General features: G+C 42.8%; 1 protein-coding gene across 1 annotated transcript; it reads right to left on the bottom strand.

Moving 5' to 3' along the window:
* Positions 1 to 1,363: 1,363 nt before the first annotated feature.
* Positions 1,364 to 10,048, bottom strand: LOC311100389 (modulator of smoothened protein-like; the record flags this gene model as incomplete). The annotated part of the gene is made up of 3 exons (XM_084141281.1): positions 1,364 to 1,548; positions 2,541 to 2,753; positions 9,943 to 10,048. The coding sequence occupies 3 exons, from the start codon at positions 10,046 to 10,048 to the stop codon at positions 1,364 to 1,366; spliced, it is 504 nt and encodes a 167-aa protein (XP_083997407.1).
* Positions 10,049 to 25,619: the final 15,571 nt, after the last annotated feature.

Here is a 25,619-nt window from a genome sequence, read left to right as displayed (position 1 = left end):
GTTCAGTCTGCTTTCCACCAGACACTGGGAGATGATTTCACCTTTCAGCAGGACAATAACCTAAAATACAAGGCCTTGAAGAATTTTCAAAAGAATAATGGGAAAATGTTGCACAATCCAGGTGTGGAAAGCTCTTAGAGACTTAACCAGAAAGACTCACAGCTGTAATCACTGCCAAAGGTGCTTCTACAAAGTATTGACTCAGGTGTATGAATATTTATGTAAATTATATATTTCTGTATTACATTTTCTATGAATTTGCTAACATTTCTAAAAACATGTTTTCACTTTGTCATTATGGGGTATTGTGTGTATCCATTTTGAATTCAGGCTGTATGTAACACAACAAAATGTGGAATAAGTCAAGTGGTATGAATACTTTCTGAAGGCACTGTACATCTACACTCTAACTAAACATAAAAAAAATACAATAGTAGTGTGTTTTACATTAAAATACATTGGTTGTTTTCTCAGAAAATCCCAAATTTGCCATGTCCCACATCATGTTTCTCCGACTTAAAGATTTTAACCCACTTAACCCCCAAATTTCTCCAAGTTTACACAATTATTGTAAAGCCCTAATTTAATTTCTTGCTTTGACAAAGTGATTTCTGAAGATTATTATTTATTTCATTTGATTAGTGATTAATGTCCCACAGGTTTATGGTCAACCCCGTTACGTGAACTGAACGCTGTTTAAATACGGTAAAATTATTCCTTTTTAAATATTTTTTTCAAAAGGAGATGGAGATGGGAAAACATGTTTGTTATGACATTAAACATGTGCTCTTTATGACAGAATGTTAAAATGAGGTGAAATAAAAAGTTACACTACCCGAAAAGCCACTCTATTCGTGGAACGAACCTTCTGTGTTCACCGATCTGTGAGGGGGTTGGATAGGTGTCCATTCCTCCCATATCTATGAACGCAGACTGGCTAGTGCCTACTTCCTGTCCTATAGGACCAGGGCTAGGGGCCGTAGAGTCCTGTCATCCAAAGGCGCTCCAGAGAGTTCCACAAACACAGAGAAAGAGTGTTTCTCTCAGTTCCTATTTTTCTCTTCCAGGCGTCCATTTTCAAATGTCTCTGAAGGCATTTCTCTAACTGTAAAGGATGTCATGCTACTTGCTTAGCGAGTACCACTTCCTCCCGATTCGGCCCATAGCTGGCGCAAACTCAGGACCTCTGCCTTACAAACACACGTGGCCGCCCTCCTCAAGCGTCTTAGCCGATCGCACCACCTCAAAAGCTAGCTAATGAGGCGACGCAAGCGGGACACTTCAGGCTGAGGAGGAAGTTTCACACATCCTCATGTGCTACATAAGTACAAGAATGTTTACAAAAAACGAAGTGTCCGATATGTCACCCAGGCAAGCAGACCTTCCCTGCAAACAATAGTCCCACTATAGTGAAAAATATAGATAGAACAAAGAGTACATATGAGGACCCCACCACTGTGTTGTTAGGTAGTTTGTAAGGCTGTCCCCCAACCTCGTCGATGTAAAATCCTATAGGAAATATAAGAGCCGCCATACAGAACAGGATCACTGTGTAGGAGAGAAAACATTTTAGAAACACAGTCTTCTTAAAAACACTATTCACAGTGCATCAAATGTAGGGAGCAATATCGCTTACAACATTGAAAAAGTATGCAGCATCCAGTGTACATGATCTCAGGCTAAATTCTATATTGCGTTTTCATCGTCATTGAAGCCTGACCTAAGTGACATACTGTATATCATGTTCTCATGTAGTGTGAATAGTCTGAATACCTATAACCACACAGTTATATCTAGTCATTATGATCAACAACTCCCAGAATAAACCTACTCAGACATTACTCACCACTCTGATATCAAAATATACTATAGATATTTTAGATTTTTAAAATGTAACACCTCAGCACTCAACAAAATTGATTTACATTGTCATTATTTTGTTATTATTATACATCAAGAGGTTATTTTTGCCCAATAATGATTAGCCTAAAATAACCTCTCGAAGTATAATAATAACAAAATAATGTTATTCCGTCATATCCCTTGGACCACTAAAAATCCCTCCTACTGGTTTTAGCTCCGCTAATAGCAGCCCCATGGTCTCATTCCCTTTTAAAATAGCAACAGGCCCATTTACTGTAGCCTATGTGTTCAAGGAGCCACTCAGCACAGCCACAGTTACCACACAAAATATTTTTCCTAAATGAAACCCAAGTGACATTAATCTCAAATCAACTTGCTAACATCCATTAGTGACATAACAAGAATCTCAAGGTGCTTTGAAGCTGTAGGCCAACTAACGGCTATGCCTCAAATGACCCTATTCCCTAGTCTGTACTACTTTAACCAGAGCCCACATAGGGGATAATAGGGATTCTGTCTGGCCCCACTCATGAATGAAATGATGACTTAGTGTTGGCTATGTTTCTGTACTTATTGTATTGTGGTTTTTGTCTCTTTGCCGTCACTGTAAATGAGAACTGGTTCTCCATTGACCTGCCTGGTTGAATAACCGTTAAATAATTCAAAATTAAACATACTCCCAGTGAAGGCGATCCAGCGGGCGTAACGGGTGGCTTCGCGGTACCAGTGTGACGCCACTAGCAGACCGCAGGTCACCGTGAGGGAGATGATGCCCAGGATGATGAAGAAGAGGGTGGTGACCCACTCTGGGGGCAGCCGCGGGGGGATACAGGTCCGGTCACGACCGTGGATGGTCTGGCACTGCCGCACCAGGCCTACCGTCAGGGAACCTAGAGAGAGAGAGAGACAGAGATCAGTCAGGGTTAGATCACACACGACAAGCAGTCCCGCTGTCAGAGCACCTACAGAGAGGGTGCTTAATCACATAGACACACAGAGGGAGAGTATCTTTCATCACACACAGAGCATACTCTCGCTGTTCAATTGTGCTGTCACACCACAACAAGATATATACATTGTTTTATTAGAAGAAGCATAACCCATAGCAGCAGATTGCATCAGTTATGAAATATCCCTCAACTTGTGATGGTGCCACCATTAGATAAGCTAAGATCTGTATGAGGCATGACGGCATTACATCGCCGTCTGGACTAATGACCTCCCTGGTGACACCGGATTCCACTTCCAGTCCCCTGTGACCACACAAAGTAGAGCTCAAGGAGGGTTGGTATGATAACAAGGCCGAAGAGTGGGACTCTTAGGACCTGAACCAATGGCAGGGGTCCCTGAGGAATCAATCAATGACGTAAGACTCAGATGGCTCAGGACCAGAGCCCTTAACACCACAGAGAGAGATGAGATAAAGGAGAGAGAGAAAAGAGAGAGGGAAGAGAGGCCTTACATCAGAAAGTAACTCACTGCCAAAGAGCCTCTCCTCTCCTGCCTCAAAGCCTGGCGGGTCCAATTATGTCAGTTATCTAGGCCTGCTGAAGACATTACGCTTTCGACAACAACAAGATCATATACGAACTCCATCCTCTCTGTCTGTCCCTGACCCAACACAGAATATGTAAACTCAGCAACACTCAACCCCCTCGTCAGCTATTAAGGACAATTCACCAGTATAGATTTTTATGAGAGAAATGTAAAATTAAATCCTCCCTCTCCATTTTTCCCCCTCTCTCGCTCTAAGTCTCTCATGAGGCGAGGAATTTGCCAGCACCTTGTGTCTTCCAGAGGCTCAGGACAGAGCGGAGAGAGGAACAGAGGATGGAGAGAGAGAGGAGAAAGGAACTGAGGCTGGAGAAAGAGCGGTTAGAGGAGAGAGGAACTAAGGCTGGAGAAAGAGCAGAGAGAGAAACAGTGGGCAAGGCACAACCATTTTTTATCTATTGGATTAGAAAGATGGATGGAGATTAATTTAGTAATTGGACAGATCGGTCTGGCCCTGCTGAGACTTAGAAATACCCCATTATGTCTCTGAAACAAGAACATACATCACTAAAGAGGGGAGGGAAGGAGTATGGACCAATATGATGAGCATCCCTCAAAGATTTAAGGACATAGTATACTGCCCTTGATGTGAGTATACTGGCAAAGATAGGGACTTTGTCCTTAGATGCCAGCATTGAGGCTTAGTACTAGCAATTAGGTAATTTGCCATTCAGTGTTCAGTATGTAAAGCACAGAAGGCTGCTGAGGGGAGGACGGCTCATAATAATGGCTTGAATGGAGTGAATGGAATGGTATCAAACACATAGAAACCATCTGTTTGATGTATTCTATACCATTCCATTTATTCAGTTCCAGCCATTACTATAAGCCCGTCCTCCCCAATTAAGGTGCCACCAGCCGCCTGTGATGTGAAGACACACACGTAGGCCGACTGTAAATGGATGTACAGTGCCTTGCGAAAGTATTCACCCCCATTGGCATTTTCCTATTTTACAACCTGGAATTAAAATGGATTTTTGGGGGGTTTGTATCATTTGATTTACACAACATGTCTACCACTTTGAAGATGCAAAATATGTTTTATTGTGACACAAACAAGAAATAAGACAAAAAAACTGAAAACTTGAGCGTGCATAACTATTCACCCCTCCAAAGTCAATACTTTGTAGAGCCACCTTTTGCAGCAATTACAGCTGCAAGTCTCTTGGGGTATGTCTCTATAAGCTTGGCCCATCTAGCCACTGGGATTTTTGCCCATTCTTCAAGGCAAAACTGCTCCAGTTCCTTCAAGTTGGATTGGTTCCACTGGTGTACAGCAATCTTTAAGTCATACCACAGATTCTCAATTGGATTGAGGTCTGGGCTTTTACTAGGCCATTCCAATACATTTAAATGTTTCCCCTTAAACCACTCAAGTGTTGCTTTAGCAGTATGCTTAGGGTCATTGTCCTGCTGGAAGGTGAACCTCCATCCCAGTCTGAAATCTCTGGAAGACTGAAACAGGTTTACCTCAAGAATTTCCTGTATTTAGTGCCATCCATCGTTCCTTCAATTCTGACCAGTTTCCCAGTCCCTGCCGATCAAAAACATTCCCACAGCATGATGCTGCCACCACCATGCTTCACTGTGGGGATGGTGTTCTCAGGGTGATGAGGGGTGTTGGGTTTGCGCCAGACATAGCATTTTCCTTGATGGCCAAAAAGCTCGATTTTAGTCTCATCTTACCAGAGTACCTTCTTCCATATGTTTGGGGAGTCTCCCACATGCCTTTTGGCGAACCACAAACGTGTTTGCTTATTTATTTCTTTAAGCAATGTCTTTTTTCTGGCCACTCTTCCGTAAAGCCCAGCTCTGTGGAGTGTACGGCTTAAAGTGGTCCTATGGACAGATACTCCAATCTCCGCTGTGGAGCTTTGCAGCTCCTTCAGGGTTATCTTTGGTCTCTTTGTTGCCTCTCTGATTAATGCCCTCCTTGCCTGGTCTGTGAGTTTTGGTGGGCGGCCCTCTCTTGGCAGGTTTGTTGTGGTGCCATATTCTTTCAAATTTTTTTATAATGGATTTAAATGGTGCTCTGTGGGATGTTCAAAGTTTCAGATATTTTTTCATAACCCAACCCTGATCTGTACTTCTCCAAAACTTTGTCCCTGACCTGTTTGGAGGGCTTCTTGGTCTTCGTGGTGCCGCTTGCTTAGTGCTGTTGCAGACTCTGGGGCCTTTCAGAACAGGTGTATATATACTGAGATCATGTGACAGATCATGTGACACTTAGATTGCACACAGGTGGACTTTATTTAACAAATTATGTGACTTCTGAAGGTAATTGGTTGCACCAGATCTTATTTTTATTTAAGGGCTTCATAGCAAAGGGGGTGAATACATATGCACACACCACTTTTCCGTTATTAATTTTTTTGAATTGTTTGAAACAAGTTATTTTTTTCATTTCACTTCATCAATTTGGACTATTTTGTGTATGTCCATTACATTAAATCCAAATAAAAATCAATTTAAATTACAGGTTGTAATGCAACAAAATAGGAAAACGCCAAGGGGGATGAATACTTTTGCAAGACACTGTAATGTTGACCACAGCTGTTATGCCATGGCTATTGACATGGCATCCTAATGTATATAATTACTCATTACTAAACCAAACTACTGTGTCCTGTTCCTCATTCATTATAGAGATCCAGTTTGCTTCCCAATGACCAGAATCACAAATGAATGGAAGACTAATATGTTAACAACCCTGATACAGATCATGTTATAGTACCGGACAGAGATCTGAGTGGAAAACTTCCCATCAATGGTGTTTTTTTTTTATTAAGCTGATTTGTTTTGAAGATATACCCTTTCATTAGTTTAGCTAGATATACAGTAGGATACATGTGTCAACTATGAGGTACCAGAGTGCCAAAAGGTTGTATGAGCCTGCAGCGAGAGAGCATACTGTACTGTAGTGAACTGCTGTACGCTCTCGTTGGCTGGCCCTCACTACATATTCGTCGCCAAACCCACTGGCTCCAGGTCATCTATAAATATCTTCTAGGCAAATCCCTGCCTTATCTTAGCTCATTGGTCACCATAGCAACACCCACCCGTAGTATGCGTTCCAGCAGGTATATCTCACTGGTCATCCCCAAAGCCAACACCTCCTTTGGCCGCCATTCCTTCCAGTTCTCTGCTGCAAATGACTGGAACGAACTGCAAAAATCTCTGAAGCTGGAGACACTTATCTCCCTCACTATCTTTAAGCATCAGTTGTCAGAGCAGCTTACCGATCACTGCACCTGTACACAGCCCATCTGTAATTAGCCCACCCAACTACCTCATCCCCATATTGTTATTTATTTTGCTCATTTGCACCCCAGTATCTCTATTTGCACATCATCTTCTGCACATCTATCACTCCAGTGTTAATACTAAATTGTAATTATTTTGCACTATGGCCTATTTATTGCCTTACCTCCATAACTTACTACATTTGCACACACTGTATATAGATTTTCTATTGTGTTATTGACTGTATGTTTTGTTTATTCCATATGTAACTCTGTGTTGTTGTTGTTTTTAAATCGCACTGCTTTGGCCAGGTCGCAGTTGTAAATGAGAACTTGTTCTCAACTGGCTTACCTGGTTAAATAAAGGTCAAATAAAAAATTAAAATTAAAGTAGTGCACCGTACAGTACTGTATGCACACTATGCTGATTCAACGATCTCTCAGCCCCTCCATTTTATACACAGTATGTCCTGTTCCTTCCCTATACATTCTTTCATCAAAACAAAAGTAAACAGACCATACATAAGCTACCACGACTACACATCTGAACCATTTCATTTCCTTAGTGAAAAGGTCCTGCATCATAGACGGGTTGGTTGTTTAGCAACAACACCAACACGTGCGCAACTATGAGGCAAAACAGATGAGGTTGGCTTAGATCGTTGACATATAAACTATATTTGAAAACATAAATTAATGTGCACAATTAGCACTTGTTGTCTCTCAACTACATTGTTACAGTTGTTGGATAGCTAGCTAGTGAATTTTTGCCATATTAGCATAGACGTGACAGGCAAAACACCTCAAAACAAGACATGGTTTTCAAGAACAAGATAAAACTAGCCACCTACGATTCCCCACATGGTAGCTTCTTGTCATTGTTGCTAGCTATCTGGCCATCCAGAATCACAACAAAACACGGCCTTCTGCCCCATTGAAGCGTGGACATTGTTTTCATGATGTTGTCAGCTAACCCATCTATAGAAGCAGTGTGTCACATATTCTATTGTCAAAGAATCAAAGATACTGATTAAATGTTACAAAAGTGGCGTAACTATATCCTGTCATGACACAATATTTCCCTCTCTTAAGCAAGCTTACACACCCATTCCATAGTTTGACAATGATCTAAATGGTACTTTTTGTTCCTTGGCACTCTTGGAGGACATTTCTAATTCTCGGAACTGTTCAGCAGCTGTTTTATGTGTGTAACACATCAGGCTTGTCTGATAGCCAGGGCTTTGAGACAGAGGGAGGTGTGTGTGTGTGACTGTGTGTGATTGTGGGCCAATGTCTGTAGTTAGTAAACATTCCCCTTGCAGCCCCAGTCAGTCCCCTGCTGCTTCAGACATCACTACAGAATACCTGCGTAACAACCAAGAGTTACGTTAGTATAACACACACACACCTCTATAAACTTGTATAAAGCTTCACATCCTGGATAACTACTTAGAGAGGACAGAGGTTTGCTGTAAACAAATAAACCATCATTATGAATTTCCAGGCTAAACTACAGGTGATGAGAGAGAGCCATTTGTGTTTATAACAACATCTGCCAATCTGATGATGTCACTGTCAACATCTGTTTATCTGTGAGCAATGAGCATCAACATCTGGGTGCTGCCAAAATGCTAGACTGGCAAATGAACTTAATTGGCAGGAACAACTAGGTCTATGCATTTATCCATTTCACATGAACAAAACAATATGTTTGGAGCTCAGATACACAAACAGGGCCTTCCAGTCAAGGCAATTTCCTTGATAATTGAGCTGTGAGTGCTTCATCTGAAAGAATTCTCCCTCCCAGCGGACCTCATCAGGAAAGACTCCACACATCTCAATTTACAAACAACGCTTCTCTCCACCTGGTAATTACTAGTAGACAAATTAGGCTGGAACAAAAGGCTTTTAACCCTACTTGATTTCATACCTTCTCTGTTGTGTGGGATGAAGGGATGAAGTCTCACAAGGGAAGTCTGGTTAGTAATGACTGAAAACACAATATGGGTGGACCTCAAGCATGTTTCTGTTTCTTCTTTGCATCGTATGTTCTACCTGAATGCTACTGGACTGTGTTGTAACAGTGTAATGTAGGCTATAAATTGTACATTTTCAGGTTTGCATAAATTCTCAATGTGCTGAGCACATAAGACAGTTATAACATTGTTATAACCATGTTTTAAAACCTTTGATGAATTATGTGATCTTGTGTGAGGGAAGTGGGATATTATATTACATTTGACATTTTAGTCATTTAGCAGATGCTCTTATCCAGAGCGACTTACAGTTAGTGAGTGCATATATTTTCATACTGGCCCCCCCGTGGGAATCGAACCCACAACCCTGGCGTTGCAAGCACCATGCTCTACCATGTGAGCTACAGGGGACTCGTTTATATCTAGTTTGGTCCTTCCTATGTTTTAATTCTTTGTCCCAGTGTATATGATGTATAAAAAAGAAAAGTATGATCGCAAATCATACCGTTAAAATCTAAACACAGGACTCAATAAATTACATCTCTGTCCTGGTTCCTACCTCACAACAACAAGGGGAAAATGTCACCTATCCCCGTCGGTTATGCAGTAGGCCACAGCATGGAACTACAATCTGCTGGCTCCAGCTGTAGCTAAAGGTCACCAGCTCATTTCAAGTGGCCCGTTTTGTAGCTGTAGCAGTAGCCTAACTTTACTTCACTTTACTGCTGCTCTTCACTTTACCATGTCCTCAAACTGGGTACTGTAGATGAAATACCAATGCCTCAGTCTGTCTGTGTCAGATGCATATAACAGACAGAGAGTGAGTGAGTGGAGAGCTGAACAGACCGCCAAGGGCATAGCTGGATAAGTGGCACTCACTTCACGTCTCTGTCTGACACACAATTTGTCAACTGTCATCCCGCTCAGGGAGGTGAGTTGGTAGCTGGTACAGGAAGGCTTATACGCCTTGAAGGGACATGGGGTATCAGAGCATGTTGGGGCGGAAAAGTAGAGGGCAGTTCATTTATCAGCAGCTGTGGAGGATGATGATGGGTGGTTTGAGGACATGCCCTGAGAGGACGGGGAGAGAGAGAGAGAGAGAGAGAGAGAGAGAGAGAGAGAGAGAGAGAGAGAGAGAGAGAGAGAGAGAGAGAAGTGAATGTGAAGTGAATTCCTAGAAGAATAGTGTGTCAATGCACATTATTGATCATTGTCAACAAAGGCCCTTAAGGGCCAAACAGGCTGTGGTGTGTGCATGGCTGTCAAGTAAATATGTCAATTAAGTTAAATGAGCTCACCTAACTTACCAGCTGCATCTCCTGTGTTGATCCAGTCTGGATTGGCAATACTGGCTATAGCAAATATATCTGCTGCTAGAAAGAGACATCCTGATATGACGGTGAGTTTATCCATTTCTCAGACGTGGATGCTCTCTTCTCTTCTCCCTTATATTGAGTCAAGGTGGAAAGTCTCCTCTATCTCGCCCCCTCCAAAGGCAGATAGGATAAAAGAGAATCAGGCATGGATTTCAACGTCCCATATCAATGTTTTGGTCATGCCCAGTGGATGTATTGTCGTCGTCCTCTTGGTAGAAGGGCAAGCCTCTCATCTTTACCGCGCGTACGCGAAGTCCTGGTGTAGGATTTATGCAAAGCCGTTTCTGTTACCTTCCCACTGCCTTTTAACTATCGACCATGGCCGTGGCTATGAACGCCCGCTGTTTCACCCATTACCATTGCTCAGTATTGCAACCTGGTAGCTTATGGTGTCCGGAAAATATATTTGAAAGATGAGTGGAATGAAAACTCAAATGTTTTGCGACCATTTCGCCGTTATTATGTTATTAAAGAGATGCTTGCAAGCGTGCACACTATACCGCTTATTTCCTGTGTCCCTTTCTCTTCTCCATCTGAGATGTCTTCATTGCAAACAAATGGAAATTCCATGAAATACATATCTTATATGCAATGGTCTGATTTCATAATCTGCCAATATTCCCTTCAATAGAAATATCGTTATTTGTCCCTCATGTTATGCCCGTCAGATGTATCCATTCGAGGTTATAATGTAGCCTAGCAATGTAGTGAAGGGGGGGGGGGGCATCAGTTCAATGGAATCAGCTGTAACAAAACTCGCTGTTCTCTGGCAATGTGAACCTAGCGACATTAAGGTGACGTGATCATACGGCTAAATTTCAAAATAAAAGTCCCCCAGAATGTTTTTGCATGACTGTTAAAGGATGTTTTTCTGATTTAAAATCCCAAAGATTATAGTTTAAACTGACTTAAACATACATTTATTGAGAAAAAAAAAAGAATATATTATTGAAATAAATAAACAAATATCTATTTACTGTCTATATTTTTTACTATAATGATACAACAATAACATTTCCATTTACGTCATTTAGCAGACGCTCTTAATAATAATAATAATATGCCATTTAGCAGACGCTTTTATCCAAAGCGACTCTTATCCAGAGCGACTTACAAATTGGTGCATTCACCTTATAGCCAGTGGGATAACCACTGGCTATAAGGGGGGGGGGGGGGGGGGGATTACTTTATCCTATCCCAGGTATTCCTTAAAGAGGTGGGGTTTCAAGTGTCTCCGGAAGGTGGTGAGTGACTCCGCTGTCCTGGCGTCGTGAGGGAGCTTGTTCCACCATTGGGGTGCCAGAGCAGCGAACAGTTTTGACTGGGCTGAGCGGGAACTGTGCTTCTGCAGAGGTAGGGGGGCCAGCAGGCCAGAGGTGGATGAACGCAATGCCCTCGTTTGGGTGTAGGGACTGATCAGAGCCTGAAGGTACGGAGGTGCCGTTCCCCTCACAGCTCCGTAGGCAAGCACCATGGTCTTGTAGCAGATGCGAGCTTCAACTGGAAGCCAGTGGAGTGTGCGGAGGAGCGGGGTGACGTGAGAGAACTTGGGAAGGTTGAACACCAGACGGGCTGCGGCATTCTGGATGAGTTGTAGGGGTTTAATGGCACAGGCAGGGAGCCCAGCCAACAGCGAGTTGCAGTAATCCAGACGGGAGATGACAAGTGCCTGGATTAGGACCTGTGCCGCTTCCTGTGTAAGGCAGGGTCGTACTCTCCAAATGTTGCAGAGCATGAACCTACAGGATCGGGTCACCGCCTTGATGATAGCGGAGAACGACAGGGTGTTGTCCAGGGTCACGCCAAGGCTCTTCGCACTCTGGGAGGAGGACACAACGGAGTTGTCAACCGTGATGGCGAGATCATGGAACTGGCAGTCCTTCCCCGGGAGGAAGAGCAGCTCCGTCTTGCCGAGGTTCAGCTTGAGGTGGTGATCCGTCATCCACACTGATATGTCTGCCAGACATGCAGAGATGTGATTCGCCACCTGGTTATCAGAAGGGGGAAAGGAGAAGATTAGTTGTGTGTCATCTGCGTAGCAATGATAGGAGAGGCCATGTAAGGATATGACAGAGCCAAGTGACTTGGTGTATAGCGAGAATAGGAGAGGGCCTAGAACTGAGCCCTGGGGGACACCAGTGGTGAGAGCACGTGGTGCAGAGACAGATTCTCGCCACGCCACTTGGTAGGAGCGACCGGTCAGGTAGGACGCAATCCAAGAGTGAGCCGCGCCGGAGATGCCCAACTCGGAGAGGATGGAGAGGAGGATCTGATGGTTCACAGTATCAAAGGCAGCAGACAGGTCTAGAAGGACAAGAGCAGAGGAGAGAGAGTTAGCTTTAGCAGTGCGGAGAGCCTCCGTGACACAGAGAAGAGCAGTCTCAGTTGAATGACCAGTCTTGAAACCTGACTGGTTTGGATCAAGAAGGTCATTCTGAGAGAGATAGCAAGAGAGTTGGCTAAAGACGGCACGCTTAAGAGTTTTGGAGAGAAAAGAAAGAAGGGATACTGGTCTGTAGTTGTTGACATCAGAGGGATCGAGTGTTGGTTTTTTGAGAAGGGGTGCAACTCTCGCTCTCTTGAAGACGGAAGGGACATAGCCAGCGGTCAAGGATGAGTTGATGAGCGAGGTGAGGTAAGGGAGAAGGTCACCGGAGATGGTCTGGAGAAGAGAGGAGGGGATAGGGTCAAGCGGGCAGGTTGTTGGGTGGCCGGCTGTCACAAGTCACAAGATTTCATCTGGAGAGAGAGAGGAGAAAGAAGTCAAAGCATAGGGTAGGGCAGTGTGAGCAGAACCAGCAGTGTCATTTGACTTAACAAATGAGGATCGGATGTCATCAACCTTCTTTTCATAATGGTTGACGAAGTCATCCACAGAGAGGGAGGATGGGGGAGGGGGAGGAGGATTCAGCAGGGAGGAGAAGGTGGCAAAGAGCTTCCTAGGGTTAGAGGCAGATGCTTGGAATTTAGAGTGGTAGAAAGTGGCTTTAGCAGCAGAAACAGAGGAAGAAAATGTAGAGAGGAGGGAGTGAAAAGATGCCAGGTCCGCAGGGAGTCTAGTTTTTCTCCATTTCCGCTCGGCTGCCCGGAGCCCTGTTCTGTGAGCTCGCAATGAGTCGTCAAGCCACGGAGCAGGAGGGGAGGACCGAGCCGGCCGGGAGGATAGGGGACATAGAGAGTCAAAGGATGCAGAAAGGGAGGAGAGGAGGGTTGAGGAGGCAGAATCAGGAGATTGGAGGGAGAAGGATTGAGCAGAGGGAAGAGATGATAGGATGGAAGAGGAGAGAGTAGCGGGAGAGAGAGAGCGAAGGTTGCGACGGCGCATTACCATCTGAGTAGGGGCAGAGTGAGTAGTGTTGGAGGAGAGCGAGAGCGAAAAGGATACAAAGTAGTGGTCGGAGACATGGAGGGGAGTTGCAGTGAGATTAGTAGAAGAACAGCATCTAGTAAAGATGAGGTCAAGCGTATTGCCTGCCTTGTGAGTAGGGGGGGGCGGTTAGAGGGTGAGGTCAAAAGAGGAGAGGAGTGGAAAGAAGGAGGCAGAGAGAAATGAGTCAAAGGTAGACGTAGGGAGGTTGAAGTCACCCAGAACTGTGAGGGGTGAGCCATCCTCAGGAAAGGAACTTATCAAGGCGTCAAGCTCATTGATGAACTCTCCAAGGGAACCTGGAGGGCGATAAATGACAAGGATGTTAAGTTTGAATGGGCTAGTGACTGTGACAGCATGGAATTCAAATGAGGAGATAGACAGATGGGTCAGGGGAAAAAGAGAGAATGTCCACTTGGGAGAGATGAGGATTCCTGTGCCACCACCCCGCTGACATGGTCAGACGAGGAGAGAGCAGTAGGAGTAGCAGTGTTTTCAGTGGTAATCCATGTTTCCGTCAGCGCCAAGAAGTCGAGGGACTGGAGGGTAGCATAGGCTGAGATGAACTCTGCCTTGTTGGCCGCAGAACGGCAGTTCCAGACGCTGCCGGAGACCTGGAACTCCACGTGGGTCGTGCGTGCAGGGACCACCAGGATAGAGAGGCAGCAGCCACGCGGTGTGAGGCGTTTGTATAGCCTGTGCGGAGAGGAGAGAACAGGGATAGACAGAGGCATAGTTGACAGGCTACAGAAAATGGCTACAATAATGTAAAAGGAGATTGGGTGTTACATTTCACTGAAACACCCAAATATAACTCTCCCAACTTCCACCTCAGAAACTATAATTGTTGTAAACTACAGCGGTTCAATGTTTTCTAGGAATAGACTAACTTAGTTTATTCAGCTAGCTAACTTGGTACAGTATTCTTCCGTGAAAACCGTCCAGGGCACCTAGTCATATGACGCCACAGCCAACTAGCATGCCGGACTCCAACAACATGGTTTGTACTACCTGGCCTGACGACTCCTGGCTGTCTCTGTCACCAGTCCACCAGGTTGTACTGCTGCTCCAGTTCTGCCTGCAGCTGTGGACCCTTTCTTTCTCTCTTTCTCAATTCAATTCAATTTCAATTTAAGGGCTTTATTGGCATGGGAAACATATGTTAACATTGCCAAAGCAAGTGAAGTAGATAGTAAACAAAAGTGAAATAAACAATAAATATTAACAGTAAACATTAATCTCTCTCTCTCTCTCTCTCTCTCTCTCTCTCTCTCTCTCTCTCTCTCTCTCTCTCTCTCTCTCTCTCTCTCTCTCTCTCTCTCTCTCTCTCTCCTCTCCCTCTCCCTCTCCCTCTCCCTCTCCCTCTACCTCTGAATGCCTGGCTATGAAAAGCCAACTGACATTGACTCCTGATGTGTTGAACTGTTCCACCCTCTATAGCTTCTATGGACTTTGCCACCCCTCCGAGCCTGGTTCCTCTCTAGGTTTCTTCTTAGGTTCCTGCCTTCTGGGGAGTTTTTCTTAGCCACTGTGCTTCTGCATCTGCATTGCTTGCTCTTTGGGGGTTTTGGCTGAGTATCTGTAAAGCACTGTAAATAGCTTTATAAAATACATTTGATTGATTGATTGATCTACATGTTTGCTTCTGTACCATTTAAACTAAAGAAGTTATATCACTATACAGCTATTTGTTACTGTACTGTTAATTCTATAGAAGTTGTCTCCAATAAAGGGGGTGATTTGGAATCCTCAGAGACAGTACTAATAGGATCCAGTGTCATACCATTCAGATTTGCGTCATTAAGGTATTTTTCCCTCAGAAAGCTAGGGCCACCGCTGACGAAAATCGCCATTTTCAAAACAGACCTCTTTTCCAGCACTATACAGTTATTTGTTACTGTACTATTGGAACTATACACGTTGTCTCCAATAAAGGGGGGTGATTTGGAATCTTCAGACACTCTGCTAATGGGATCTGGTGTCATATCATGAAGATTTGCATCATTCAATCGTTTTTTGGAGGAAAACCTACTGTCAACTGTTACCAAAACCGTCTTTTCATTACAGCACTATACAGCTATTTGTTACTGTACTGTTATTCTATAGAAGTTATCTCCAATAAAGGGGGGTGATTTGGAATCCTCTGACACTCTGCTAATAGGATCCAGTGTCATTCCATTCAGATTTGCTTTATTAGGGTCTTCACTGACATTCACATTCACTGCTCACAAACATACTGGAACATTCTGTTTCAACATACACATCCAGACATTGCAAACTGACTCTCACATTTGTGTAATTGCTAAACCATACTCATGATTTTCTTTATCTTCTCTGCGTGTCCTTTTGCACTCCAGTCTGACATGCTGCGCTCACTATCCACCATGCGACCCACAGTCAAGACGGAGGACTTGTTCAAGGTCAGGAAGTTCACAGAGGACTTTGGACAGAGGGCTGAGAGGTCCTGGTCAGCAGGGGTTTCACGACTCCTTACCCGGTCTCTCCTCTCAAGCCACATTCGTACAACCTCCTGTCAAATAGTACAGTATTACAACACTAGAACCTTGGACTTGTTCGACTAACCTGCATTGGCAAGAATGAAGGAGCATTCTAACTTCATGCATATTCTTTCCCTGTGATCATACACTATTGGACAGTCCTGATGACTGAAAGACTGTTTTCTTTGCCATCCTGCACTTTTACAGGAAGTACAGAGCTCATTGTTGAGTGGGGGAGGTGTTTAAATGTCTGTATTTCTCTGTATTTTGCAGTACAAGAGCCCTTTTCTATTTCTGTATTTGAACATTGAAAATAGTAGTTCCATGACAGACATTATCATATTGTTCCTATACTGTTAGTATTGCTGTCTCTCTGTGTAGTTGGGTATATAGTTGGTATATCGGTTCAGTAATACTGAAGTCAGTTCCGGTCCCAGAGGGGTTCTCAATGCTGTTACACGTAGCCATGATAACCAACTTAACCTGAATAAATGAATTCTGTATACATGAATTCTTAAATAAATGAATAGAATAAATGAATTATACTCTGAATAAAACCTGAATTAAAAAAGAACAAGATGTGCTTGTCATGATTTTATTTTAATTTTACATTATACCTCCTTGTATTTTGCAGATGACTGGTTAATACAGACTACACCCTTCCCTTATTTCAACCCACATTTCTGTTCACAACTTTTGAATCAGGTAATAACTAAACAGATACATGTGCTGTCTGTCCAATTGATGTAAACTTTCCACACAAATATTCATTTTAAAAAGCTAAAGACCTTCACAGTGTAGGTCTGTTGTTTTAACAGTGTAATAACAATATCACGTTATACATGTCTATAACAGTCAATAACAGTGATAATAACAGTTTATAGCAGTGTAACAGAACTGTTTATAACAATGTACAGCACATCTACCAATGCATGGATGCATTTCAAGATCATAAACTATTTTGTTTCTGAATCCTCAGACCCCTGAATTGGATCAGCATGTGGGACAGTGCCATCTAGTGGAATGGAAATGCAACTATTATTCCAGATATTATTTAATGAAGAATATTGAACTTTCAATCATTAATTCTTTTTCAACTCATTAATATTTAACATTGTTGTATAATAAACATTTTGAGGTCCCCTTATTAACATAACGTAAATTACGTTTTTGAACATATTTTATTTCATTTACCCACCTTGGCAGAGTACCTATATAACCACTAGAACCCAACAATAAGCCTCAAAATCTCCTAAAATAGCATGAAAAGGAGAGGGTAGAATCAGAGAAAAAGAACCCATCTTGAAACCGGTCAAATATAGTACTTTTTGTGATCTTGTGTTCAAGTAAACGAATGACTTTTATTTTTGCGCGATTTGGAGTTGTTAATGCCGCTAAATGTCGCTGATTTCACAGAGCTTTGTTCTAAAAAAAAAATGCTAACCTCAGCTCTCGCGAGATTCTATTCAACCGTCACACAAAGGTCAGACGTTGCATGCATCACCCAATGGTTGCGTGCGACGTCATCGACTGTGTCATATACTGACAGATTCAATGGGAGCGTTCCTATGCATATGCCGCGTTCAAAATAACTGTGAACTCAGAAATCTCCGACTTCCGACTTCAGTGCGTTCAAGACAACTGGGAACTCGGGAAAAAACGAGCTCCAACTAGGAAAATTTGTTTTGAACGGTCATCCAACTCGGAATACCAAGTAGGAAACTCTGGCATCTTTCTAGAGCTCAGACTTTCCAACCTGAAGATCACTGACATCATGATTTGACCCCCCCAAAATTCAGAGTTCCCAGTTGTCTTGAAAGAACCATTAGAAGTTGATGACACCCGACAGATCTTACAATGCCTGAATAGGTATTTTAAGTATCAGCTAACCACATCCTGTGTTTTAGCAAGTTTTCAGTCGATGACACAGTCAACTGACTGGTTGTCGCATCTGTGGAACGCGCCCAATGGCCATGTTCGAGAGCATCAAAACCTTGATGTATTATGGGTAAATTGTGACTGACACTTATCTACAAATAATAATGAGTTGTTATTTATCATGGGCATTAATATGGAGTTGGTCCCCCCTTCGCTGCTATAACAGCCTCCACTCTTCTGGGAACGCTTTCCACTAGATGTTGGAACATTGCTGCGGGGACTTGCTTTCATTCAGCCACAAGAGCATTAGTGAGTTCGGGCACTGATGTTGGGCGATTAGGCCTGGCTCGTAGTCAGCGTTTCAATTCACCCCAAAGGTGTTCGATGGGGTTGAGGTCAGGGCTCTGTGCAGTCCAGTCAAGTTCGTCCACACCGATCTCGACAAACCATTTCTGTATGGACCTCGCTTTGTGCACGGGGGCATTGTCATGCTGCAACAGGAAAGGGCCTTCCCCAAACTGTTGCCACAAAGTTGAAGATACAGAATCATCTAGAATGTCATTGTATGCTGTAGAGTTAAGATTTCCCTTCACTGGAACTAAGGGGACTAGCCCAAACCATGGAAAAACAGCCCCAGATCATTATTCCTCCTCCACCAAACTTTACAGTTGGCAATATGCATTAGGGCAGGTAGTGGTCTCCTGGCATCCGCCAAACCCAGATTCGTCCATCGGACTGCCAGATGGTGTAGCGTGATTCATTACTCCTGAGAATGAATTTCCACTGCTCCGGAGTCCAATGGCTGCAAGCTTTACACCACTCCAGCCGACGCTTGGCATTGCGCATAATGATCTTAGGCTTGTGTACGGCTGCTTGGCCATGGAAACCCATTTCATGAAGCTCCCGATGAACAGTTCTTGTGCTGACATTGCTTCCAGAGGCAGTTTGGAACTCGGTAGTGAGTGTTGCAACCGAGGACAGACTATTTTTACACGGTACACGCTTCAGCACTTGGCGGTCCAGTTCAATGAGCTTGTGTGGCCTACCACTTTGCGGCTGAGCCATTGTTGCTCCTAGACGTTTCCACTCCACAATAACAGCACTTACAGTTGACTGGGAAAGCTCTAGCATGGCAGAAATGTCATGAACTGACTTGTTGGAAAAGTGGCATCCTATGACGGTGCCACGTTGAAAGTCACTGAGCTCTTCAGTAAGGCCATTCTACTGCCAATGTTTGTCTATGGCGATTGCATGGCTGTGTGCTCGATTTTATACACCTGTACACAACGGGTGTGGCTGAAATAGCCAAATCCACTCATTTCAAGGGGTGTCCACATACTTTGTATATATAGTTTATGTGAAGACTCATTCGCGCATTGAAGCTAAATTAAGTCGGTTAAGATCGCTTCTCACGGTTACATAACATCAAAGACAGTACAGTTTCAAAGACAGAACAGTATGAAGATAGGCTAAAACTGCTTCTCAAATAGAAATCCCCGATCACGCTTGTAGGCGATGTCATGGCGACGTTGGCTAGCTAAGCGCATGCGCAGAAACATGTAATCGGGTCTAATGGTCGTCTCGCGCCAATCTGCGCATGTGCAAGCTGTCACCTCAAAGGCACTCCTTCGATATAAAATGGGTTTTGACCAAAATGAAAAGGTGTCAGTTTGTCACTTTCATGAGGTTGGAGTAATAACATGTTCAACGACTTAAGACATTGGCTCCAATCTAGGTTGTACCTTTAGATTTCAAGAAATCTGTTTTTCATAGACAAGTATTCTTAGCGTGGTCATTAATATATATATAAAACTCATCACATTTATCTTTTATTTGGAACAATAAGGATATTTTGTATAGAAACAAGTCTATTTTTTAACAACTGGTTTAATAATAATATCCTACTTTTTTATCTCTTTACAATTTCCCTGTTACATCTAGAGAGTTTGCCATAGTCTTTGATGCTATTTCATCTGGAACTCTCATGTTGTTTAGAGGTATAACCAAACATCACCTTCTTGAGGATACCTTCGCTATAGTCCAGTTGACTCTCCAGTAGGAAAAATGTGTTTCTCCTTGCTCCCTCAGAACAACATATCTATACGTGCTTTATTTCAAAGGGATGTTGTATCGATTGTCACAATTTACTTGGAATACATTTACTAGACTTAGTCTCGGGCCTAACAACACCCGTGCCAATATACAGTGAGGGGGAAAAGTATTTGATCCCCTTCTGATTTTGTACGTTTGCCCACTGACAAAGAAATGATCAGTCTATAATTTTAATGGTAGTTTTATTTGAACGATGAGAGACCGAAAAAATCCAGAAAAACGCATGTCAAAAATGTTATAAATTGATTTGCATTTTAATGAGGGAAATAAGTATTTGACCCCCTCTCAATCAGAAAGATTTCTGGCTCCCAGGTGTCTTTTATACAGGTAACGAGCTGAGATTAGGAGCACACTCTTAAAGGGAGTGCTCCTAATCTCAGTTTGTTACCTGTATAAAAGACACCTGTCCACAGAAGCAATCAATCAATCAGATTCCAAACTCTCCACCATGGCCAAGACCAACGAGCTCTCCAAGGATGTCAGGGACAAGATTGTAGACCTACACAAGGCTAGAATGGGCTACAAGACCATCGCCAAGCAGCTTGGTGAGAAGGTGACAACAGTTGGTGCGATTATTCGCAAATGGAAGAAACACAAAAGAACTGTCAATCTCCCTCGGCCTGGGGCTCCATGCAAGATCTCACCTCGTGGAGTTGCAATGATCATGAGAACGGTGAGGAATCAGCCCAGAACTACACGGGAGGATCTTGTCAATGATCTCAAGGCAGCTGGGACCATAGTCACCAAGAAAACAATTGGTAACACACTACGCCGTGAATGACTGAAATCTTGCAGCGCCCGCAAGGTCCCCCTGCTCAAGAAAGCACATATACAGGCCCGTCTGAAGTTTGCCAATGAACATCTGAATGATTCAGAGGAGAACTGGGTGAAAGTGTTGTGGTCAGATGAGACCAAAATCGAGCTCTTTGGCATCAACTCAACTCGCCGTGTTTGGAGGAGGAGGAATGCTGCCTATGACTCCAAGAACACCATCCCCACCGTCAAACATGGAGGTGGAAACATTATGCTTTGGGGGTGTTTTTCTGCTAAGGGGACAGGACAACTTCACCGCATCAAAGGGACGATGGACAGGGCCATGTACCGTCAAATCTTGGGTGAGAACCTCCTTCCCTCAGCCAGGGCATTGAAAATGGGTCGTTGATGGGTATTCCAGCATGACAATGACTGTCATGCTGGACCTTAATCCCATAGAAGACCTTAATCCCATAGAAAATCTGTGGAGGGAGCTGAAGGTTCGAGTTGCCAAACGTCAGCCTCGAAACCTTAATGACTTGGACAAGATCTGCAAAGAGGAGTGGGACAAAATCCCTCCTGAGATGTGTGCAAACCTGGTGGCCAACTACAAGAAACGTCTTACCTCTGTGTTTGCCAAAAAGGGTTTTTCCACCAAGTACTAAGTCATGTTTTGCAGAGGGGTCAAATACTTATTTCCCTAATTAAAATGCAATCAATTTATAACATTTTTGACATGCGTTTTTGTGGATTTTGTTGTTGTTATTCTGTCTCTCACTGTTCAAATAAACCTACCATTAAAATTATAGACTGATCATGTCTTTGTCAGTGGGCAAACGTACAAAATCAGCAGGGGATCAAATACTTTTTTCCCTCACTGTATCCAACAAACACCGGCTTATCGGGCATTATCACTTTTATACAACGGGTTACCAACATATTCAAATAATGATTTGCATATTCTCATTAAAAACGTTATTTTGATTAATTTATTCGTACTATTTCATCCTTCCACAAGATATAGTCCCGACACAAATCTAGGGTTGCTAGAGACGCGACCCAGTCATTCGTTCTTTTTGTTCTGTATCTATGGACGCGACCCAGTCGTTCAGTCTTTCTGTTCTGTATCTATAGACGCGACCCAGTCGTTCCATTACCATTCTGGCTGGCAACGTTCTTATCCCTTGCTTGCTAAACTAGCCAACTACGGCTAATTTAAAGTCACGTCAAAAAGTTCCGCCAGAATAACAGCAAAGTAGCTGCATTTGCATTTGTTTAAACTGTTTTCTAGTGACATTTATTTAGATATATCCATCACAATGAGCTAATGAGGCGCGATTTCGCCTGGCAAAGAAAATGTGCTGACTCGTCAGGACACTGTTGTTCAGAGCGAGTCAACCACACAACAACAGTAACACAATCACTTCAACCTGAAGCTGGAAAGACTGCAAATTAGCTGCGTTTCGTTTGACCTTTTTTCGAAAGACCTTTTTTTGTATATATCCATTAAAATGAAGCCAGCTGATTCATGATTTCGACCGGCTGAGAAACGCTGCCTGTCTCTCTTTCTGTCTCGTCCTGACTCCCGACAAGTTCAATACTATCCGACACCTGTAGATCGAATTTGAATATTGAAACAATGTTGCAAATGTCGGAGAAACAGACATCAAGGTTTATACAAATCTCCGCTGTTGAAAACTAAATGTTAGTCTAAAAGAAATGTGAGATAACGTCTAGATGCTTTTTATAGTTGAGATCAAGTTTATAAAGTGCCTGACTGGGTTGATGAGAGAGTGGATTGCGCAGTCAGATGGAACAGTGTAAATAGACATTTTAATTTAATAGATTTCGCTGGTGGTAATTTATGGAATAGAAACGGCTGGAATGCGGGTTTAACCAATCAGCATTCAGGATTAGACCCACCCGTTGTATAATTGTCACAATTTACTGGAATCCATCTGTCAATAATATCTGTTGGAAAAAGGTATGGTTATTATTACCACACAATGACCTGCTTGTTAGCAAGGTCGGAGAGGTCTGTCTCTCTTTCAGAATGATCCAGAAGTATTACCCTGCAAATCATTACTTGAAGAAACTAAAAAAATACATTAACATTAACTGATTTTTTTGTGTTGAGCATCCAGAAATAGTTTTGCATTTATTTTGGCACTGTCTAAATGTAAAGAGATTATGGCAAGATGTTTGTAGTTTTGTTGATGATCACAAGTTTACTGGAGAACGGAGACCAAGTAGAGACTTTCGGACAAGGTGGATAATTGTATAATATAAGGCAGTTTATTCAGAGGTAAAGATATCTGGAATAGCGTGCACGGACCCGTTCGTCAAACTCGTAGGGAGTTTATCAGAAGAGAGCCCCAAAACATTGTGTGCTGACATTTTATACAATAAAATGAAGTAGGTTGAATCTAGTAGTTCTGATCTTCTGATTGGTCCTGATGAGTTGGGCGAGGTCACCTCCAGGCTAGTGTTACTGTTGCATTGGCTCTGAGTCGGGTTCTCTGTCTTCAGATGTTCAGCCTAAGAGAAGGGGATTTTTGTGTGTGTGTGTGTGTGTGTGTGTGTTTAACAGTGATGATGTGTGTGTGTGTGTGTGTGTGTGTGTGTGTGTGTGTTTAACAGTGATGATGTGTGTGTGTGTGTGTGTGTGTGTGTGTGTGTGTTATCAGTGATGATGTGTGTGTGTGTGTGTGTGTGTGTGTGTGTGTGTGTCCTCAGAGCAAGAACTCGTGAGTTGGAAGAACTGAGAGACCTATGGCGTGGGTGTTGTCCTTGGCCACCTGCTGACAAGGCTGACAAGATAGGACTCTTTTGTCCATTGTATTGAATACAAAGGCCCAACACAAAATGGGTCATGCACAAGATTTTAGTCAGACCAAGCTATAACATTATATATTTACTACGACAGTTTTATAATTTATAATATTCTTGATGACTTTCGTTTATTATGGGAGAATGTGCTGCTCGGTTTCCTTAACTATAATAAGGATAAAGATATATATTTTTTACCTCTTAAATCTAATTGTGCTAATGAAAAAAATGCCATATTTATGAATATAAATCCACACAAAAATAAACACTCTTACTTTCTATAATAAATTTGAGCAGTACATTAAGGCCATTCTACATTCTTCAAATAAGAAAGTTGTTAAAACAATCAATAGGTGCATGTCTTTTAAGGTCTGTATAATCTGTAATTTGTTGTACCCTCTAGCATATGTTGTCCTTGTCTGTTTGTATAAAACTGGTGTTTTCTGCTGTAAAAAAATGCAAAATATATACAGTACCAGTCAAAAGTTTGGACACACCTACTCATTCCAGTGTTCCTCTTTCTTTTTACTATTTTCTACATTGTAGAATAATAGTGAAGACATCAAAACTATGTAGGGCGGCAGGTAGCTTAGTGGGTAAGAGCGTTGTGCCAGTAACCGAAAGGTCGCTGGTTCTAATCCCAGAGCCGACTAGGTGAAAAATCTGTCGATGTGCCCTTGAGCAAGGCACTTAACCCTAATTGCTCCTGTAAGTCGCTCTGGATAAGAGCGTCTGCTAAAAATTTAAATGTAAAAAACGAACACATACGGAATCATGTAGTAACCAAAAAAGTGTTAAACAAATCAAAATATATTTCAGATTCTTCAAAGTAGCCACCCTTTGCCTTGATGACAGCTTTGCACACTCTTGGCATTCTCTCAACCAGCTTCATGAGGTAGTCACCTGGAATGCATTTCAATTAACTGGTGTGCCTTGTTAATTTGCGGAATTTCTTTCCTTCTTAATGCATTTGAGCCAATCAGTTGTGTTGTGACAAGGTAGGGGTGGTATACAGAAGATAGCCCTATTTGGTAAAAGACCAAGTCCATATTATGTCAAGAACAGCTCAAATAAGCAAAGAGAAATGACAGTCCATCATTACTTTAAGGTCAGTCAATCCAGAATATTTCAAGAACTTTTTCAAGTGCAGTCACAAAAACCATCAAGTGCTATGATGAAACTGGCTCTCATGAGAACCGGCACAGGAAAGGAAGACCCAGAGTTACCTCTGCTGCAGAGGATAAGTTCATTCGAGTTACCAGCCTCAGAAATTGCAGCCCAAATAAATGCTTCACAGAGTTCAAGTAACAGACACATCTCAACATCAACTGTTCAGAGGAGACTGTGTGAATCAGGCCTTCATGGTCGAATTGCTGCAAAGAAACCACTACTAAAGGACACCAATAAGAAGAAGAGACTTGCTTGGGCCAAGAAACACGAGTAATGGACATTAGACCGGCGGAAATCTGTCCATTGGTCTGGAGTCCAAATTTGAGATTTTTGGTTCCAACCGCCGTGTCTTTGTGAGATGCAGAGTAGGTGAACGGATGAAATCCGCATGTGTAGTTCCCACCATGAATCATGGAGGAGGAGGTGTGATGGTGTGGGGTTGCTTTGCTGGTGACACTGTTTGTGATTTATTTAGAATTCAAGGCACACTTAACCAGCATGGCTACCACAGCATTCTGCAGCGATACGCCATGCCATCTGGTTTAGGCTTAGTGGGACTATCATTTGTTTTTCAACAGGACAATGACCCAACACACCTCCAGGCTGTGTAAGGGCTATTTTACCAAGAAGGAGAGTAATGGAGTGCTGTATCAGATGATCTGGCCTCCACAATCACCCGACCTCTAACCAATTGAGATGGTTTGGGATGAGTTGGACCTCAGAGTGAAGGAAAAGCAGCCAACAAGTGCTCAGCATATGTGGGAACTCCTTCAAGACTGTTGGAAAAGCATTCCAGGTGAAGCTGGATGAGAGAATGCCAAGAGTGTGCAAAGCTGTCATCAAGGCAAAGGGTAGCTACTTTGAAGAATCAAAAATAGAAATTATATTTTGATTTTTTAAACACGTTTTGGGTTACTACATGATTCCATGTGTTATTTCATAGTTTTGATGTCTTCACTATTATTCTAAAAGGTAGAAAATAGTAAAAATAAAGAAAAACC

Source organism: Coregonus lavaretus (assembly GCF_964263955.1).
Source record: "Coregonus lavaretus genome assembly, chromosome: 25".
NCBI classification, from domain to species: Eukaryota; Metazoa; Chordata; class Actinopteri; order Salmoniformes; family Salmonidae; genus Coregonus; species Coregonus lavaretus.
The sequence above is the reverse complement of the archived record's forward strand: the minus strand, read 5'-3'. Positions and strand labels throughout refer to the sequence as shown.